Below are 3,489 nucleotides of genomic sequence, written 5' to 3'. Positions count from 1 at the left end.
GGAAGTGACGTCACGTGTCTTCTTCCTGAGTTATTTGGGGTTATTTTGTATTCCACACTACACAAACCCACAAAGAAGACACAAGACCGCAGAAACGGTGGCGAATCACTTTAGAAACAATAAATATTGGGTTAAAGTTGAGGTGTTTTGGGCAAAGTTGCAAAAAGTTGCGATTTTGCGGGGTTTGCTTGATTTTGCGTTAATAGTTGCGATCGCAACATCGCAAACTCCTGGAGGGTCTGTAATATAGTTGTAAATTCGCTTTTTATCACTGTAGGTCAACCTACGTTGTCTTCAGTGTGCTTTAAAATAAAGTTTGAGTCGAGTTTGATCATTTTGCTTGTTATGTTGTACATTTTAACCTCAAATAGATTAGATAGACAAGTTTTGTTTTGCCCACTTAAAAAAAAACTTTCACAATTCTGGATTGATAACCGACTCCGCCATGTTAGCCATGAACATACCTGTCTCTGCAACCTGTGTCACAACATCTGTGACAGGTAAAACGCTCGTTAAAACGGCCTTTTTGCAGTAGGTTCTGCTAGAGTTGGTGATTTCACTGCGCCACACAAACACAGATTCATCCTGAGCTCAAATAAACAACTGTGATTAGATCGAAGCTGACTCAAGATTGTTCCAGGAGTCCAACGAGCATTACAGGACCGGAAGATGAAACTATGAAAAGGGGGAAAGGCTGTGGCGTTCAGAGAGGTTACACTTAATATCTGCCTTTATAAGACGGAGGAAAAAATGACTTAATGGATTTTCACATCATCTGACAAATTTTACGAGACAAAAGCTGCCTCACAAGGTACAAAAATGTCACAGAGCAGTTATTTATAGAGTTTATTTCACAGTATTTTCTGGGTTATAATGGAAATAATGCCATAGAGAAAATCAGGAGGATAAAAATAATGATGGATTTTGTAATTCTTGACCTCAGCCTCCTCTCAACATCTTCCTAACAGCACATAACGTCTTTGTTGGGTCGTGTCTGCAAACCTGACAGACAAAACATTCTCCATGATCCTCCGCAGAGATGACAGCTGGTGCCATCCTGCTTTTCCTCTTCAAAACCAGGGCACAATGTGCTCACAAAAGGAGAGACAGGAACTGGCTTTGTGCTGCGAGGACAAATATCTATCAGCCACTCCACAGCAAGTGTGAAAATCCCACTGAAAGCAAAACACGCCGCAGCAGAAACCCATTAAAAGGCTTCGGAAAGAGGACAAAATCGCTTTCTTGCTTATTTTTTTGACCTTTGTGCACTGCTTTAAAGTCTCAACTTGATTTATAAGACTGTTTGTAAGGTTAATACATATATAGACAGCAAAGAACGTGCAGCTAGATCGGCCCTAAAGATACGAATGGAAACGCACACATACGCTCTTTGTCACAAGTCATATTCTCATCCCGGCTGCATATTTAGAGATCATCAGCAAAGCAACCATTTGTTGTTTTTTCCTTTAACATAAATGAATAGAGCATTCATCAAAGGGTCAGGTTCCTCATTTCTGTCCCGTGCAAAGTCACGCTCACATGTGTGGTTTCAGTGTTTGTGAGTGTGTGAGCGGTGTTTTACCGATGACGAGGATGACTTTGGGTCGAGGTCTGGACGGGTCAAACACCTCGTACTCCTCGATGAGCTCGGCCGTCTCCGACAGGTCCGAGTCACTCTCGATGGAGAACTGGTTGATGGGGGGCAGGCGGTCGTAGCGTCTGTAGGGAAAGTTGGGGCTGTCTGGCAGCACTGACCAACAAACAGAAACACAAACGGGGTCAGAAATGAGCAGAAGAAGACAGCTTTTTGTTTCCGCATTGACGGATGAAAAACTGCGCTTTCTGAACAAACTGCAGCTGCAGGTGTCCTGTTGTAATTACAGAAATCATGGGGGGATCAAAAGCAAAATTTGTGCGTTTAAACAATCAAACAGTAAGTTAGAGGTTAAATCAGAAGAGCGATGAAAGCAAACAGTGCCGCTGCATTTAGGCTGCTAATTATCTTGCTGTCTACGGTGATTAAAGCATTGATTATAAAGCTTTCACAACATTAACACGGTTATAAGAGATAGAAATCATTACCGCAAACCACACCAGAGGAAGAAAGCTACTACAACTTATGTAAAACCAATGCAATCTCTTCAGAAAGATGGTTCATGGAGCAATGAAAGTAATGAAGAAGAGAAAGGCAATTTTGTGCAAAGAGCTCAGCAAAACATACTGAAAGCATGTATTGTAACTATTTTAAAGCATAAATCAAATATGTGGGGAACTATAGTAATAAAATTTGAGCAGAGTGCCATTTCATTGAGTTGTGCTTCAGCCAGAGGCTACATTTATCAATACTCCTCATCATCATACATTTTCCAGCAGCCCAGCCCATTCAGGCATTTTTAACATAACTCAAAAAGGAAGGACTTCCCGTGAAAACAATCTATGTCTATCCATTTTATGGCTCAATCTGCGTGAGTGTAGGTAAATTTGTGCAGGAAGTTCCTTTCACTGCTGACGCCGTTTACATGCGCCCCAAACAAAGAGGTTTATGTGTGACTCAATGTCAGAAAACAAACGTTAGCAGGCTGCTGGCGAAGTCGGAGCAGACTTTGCTTTGCAAATTCTAACCGTGCTTTGCATCGGTTTGTTATGAAGAGCTTTTTGAAACTCTTAACCATTAACTTTGCATGTTCATCTCCTGGAACTGTTTGGTGAAGGAAGCACGTGCGTGTTAGCTGTTATCTGTGCAGCTGCACGCGCTGGGTTTTGTTTTTGCTGCCAAACGGGAAAGGCAGGTGATAAAAACACAAAAATGGCTCATACTCTCTTGCATCTGGTGACGCTGTATGAGCTTGTGCATAACGTTAGGTTCGATGTTTGAAAAAATTCTCAAAATAAATTATCTCAGTTTAAAACTCTGACATGTAAGGCGGCAGGCAATATGCTAGTCCTTTGTTTTTAACAGGAAACAGGATCTATGTAAATAAAAGCCTCAGCTTGTTGTAGAGGCTCAGGTGTCTCACTTTAGACACTTTCAGGAGCGAGAGTGGTGACGCACTCGGCTACGTATCACATTAGAGCTGCAAAAAGCATCTTATCTCAATATACTCTAAAAGTCTCTTCCTTCCGGTACTTCAAAGAGAAACAAAAAAAGCTTTAACAGTGGATCTTCAGAAAGGCTCCTTAAGCTGCGCTGAAAATGTCAACACCCTCCCCTGTTCGGAGACGGTGTTGCTTCGGTTGTGATTGTAGGAAGGAGGTGATGTGACGTGCACCGTGGCTGGCTTTCTAAATTTTAAAGCAATAATATATATAATTTATATAAATATGACTTTTTTTTGTTGCTCTACAAATCTTTGACCCAACTGTTTACAGGTGCTGGTCATAAAATTAGAATATCATGAAAAAGTAGATTGATTTCAGTAATTCCATTTAAAAAGTGAAACTTGTATATTATATTCATACATTACATACAAACTCATATATTTCAAATGT

The 3,489-nt window shown here is 40.8% G+C and overlaps 1 protein-coding gene across 1 annotated transcript in view; it reads right to left on the bottom strand.

Moving 5' to 3' along the window:
• ak5 (adenylate kinase 5) overlaps window positions 1-3,489 on the bottom strand; it is a 68,333-nt gene that overhangs the window by 61,646 nt on the left and 3,198 nt on the right. The window contains exon 3 of the mRNA XM_017410816.3: window positions 1,583-1,750. Coding sequence (XP_017266305.1) covers window positions 1,583-1,750 — 168 coding nt within the window. The remainder of the gene's footprint in view (window positions 1-1,582; window positions 1,751-3,489) is intronic.

The sequence above is a fragment of the Kryptolebias marmoratus genome, linkage group LG20 (genome assembly GCF_001649575.2).
Source record: "Kryptolebias marmoratus isolate JLee-2015 linkage group LG20, ASM164957v2, whole genome shotgun sequence".
NCBI lineage: Eukaryota > Metazoa > Chordata > Actinopteri > Cyprinodontiformes > Rivulidae > Kryptolebias > Kryptolebias marmoratus.
Note: the sequence above shows the minus strand (reverse complement) of the source record. Positions and strands in the feature narration are given on the sequence as shown.